Genomic DNA, 1030 nt, shown 5'->3' with positions numbered 1-1030 from the left:
AATAAGAAAAAATAGTTGTAAATGACTAAGATTGATTATAAATATTGAGGTTAATTATTAAATATTATTTACTGTGGTTATTTATGTGTTTTATTAGTATACGTGATTACATGACATCAATTATGTAAAAAAAAAATAAAAACATAATGAGTAAATAAATGATAATGTATATGAGGTGTATACGTATAATTAGAGCGAAGGAAGGTCAATATAGTTTACTTAAAAAATATAAAAATATAATGAGTAAATAAATGATAATGTGGCACTTCAAGATTGCTCCGGAATGCGGGAAGTGTGGTCAAACACTCCTTTTCTCCTCCCTGACCTCGACACTCAAGCTACAATGTGGCAGCTTATATTCATGTGGAAAAAACATCTTTCTTCCGACACCATAATTCTTGCTGCCATTACCGCCTGGAGTGCATGGTTTCGTCGGAACCAACTTTTACATGACGGCACCTTCTCGATCTCAACGGACATTCTATCTTGGAGTACGGCGTTCATCGAATCCTATTCTCAAGTGAACCATCTACTCCGTCCGCATCAGGTAATACAAACGCATAGAGCAACATGGCTCCCTCCTCCTCCGGGAACGATCAAACTCAACGTCGATGCAGCCTTCCCTCATGGTCAAGATTTCTATCGGGTTTCTCTGGTGGCGCGTGACTCCAGAGGGAGGTGTCTATACTGCCAAGTCCGACAGTTAATGGGCAGACCGCAACCAGTTGATGGAGAAGCGCAAGCGGCCAGGATTGCGGTGGATTTAGCCCGGCATAAAGGATGGAACTCGATTATTGTGGAAGGAGATTGCCTTCAAATCTTTAGTGACCTCCGCAATTGTAGCAGGTCACTGGTTAGTTATGGTGCTATTCTTGATAGTATTGCTGGTTTGGTTCAATTTTTCGCTCATTTAGAATTTCAATTTGTTAAGCGTACTGGCAATAGGCTAGCTCACGCTTTGGCGTCTTCTAATTCTCTTGTTTGTAATGAAGGATCTGTTATTCCTTCGGATTTGCCGACTGTTGCCTGA

The 1030-nt window shown here is 40.3% G+C and overlaps 1 protein-coding gene across 1 annotated transcript; it reads left to right on the top strand.

The window, feature by feature from the left end:
- The first annotated feature begins 283 nt into the window (after positions 1 to 283).
- LOC148766510 (uncharacterized) lies at positions 284 to 1030 on the top strand. The gene has a single exon (XM_088827325.1). The coding sequence runs from the start codon at positions 284 to 286 to the stop codon at positions 1028 to 1030; it is 747 nt and encodes a 248-aa protein (XP_088683451.1).

This window comes from Erythranthe guttata, chromosome 12 (genome assembly GCF_056151865.1).
Source record: "Erythranthe guttata isolate IM_541 chromosome 12, IM_541, whole genome shotgun sequence".
Classification (NCBI taxonomy): domain Eukaryota; kingdom Viridiplantae; phylum Streptophyta; class Magnoliopsida; order Lamiales; family Phrymaceae; genus Erythranthe; species Erythranthe guttata.
Note: the sequence above shows the minus strand (reverse complement) of the source record. Positions and strands in the feature narration are given on the sequence as shown.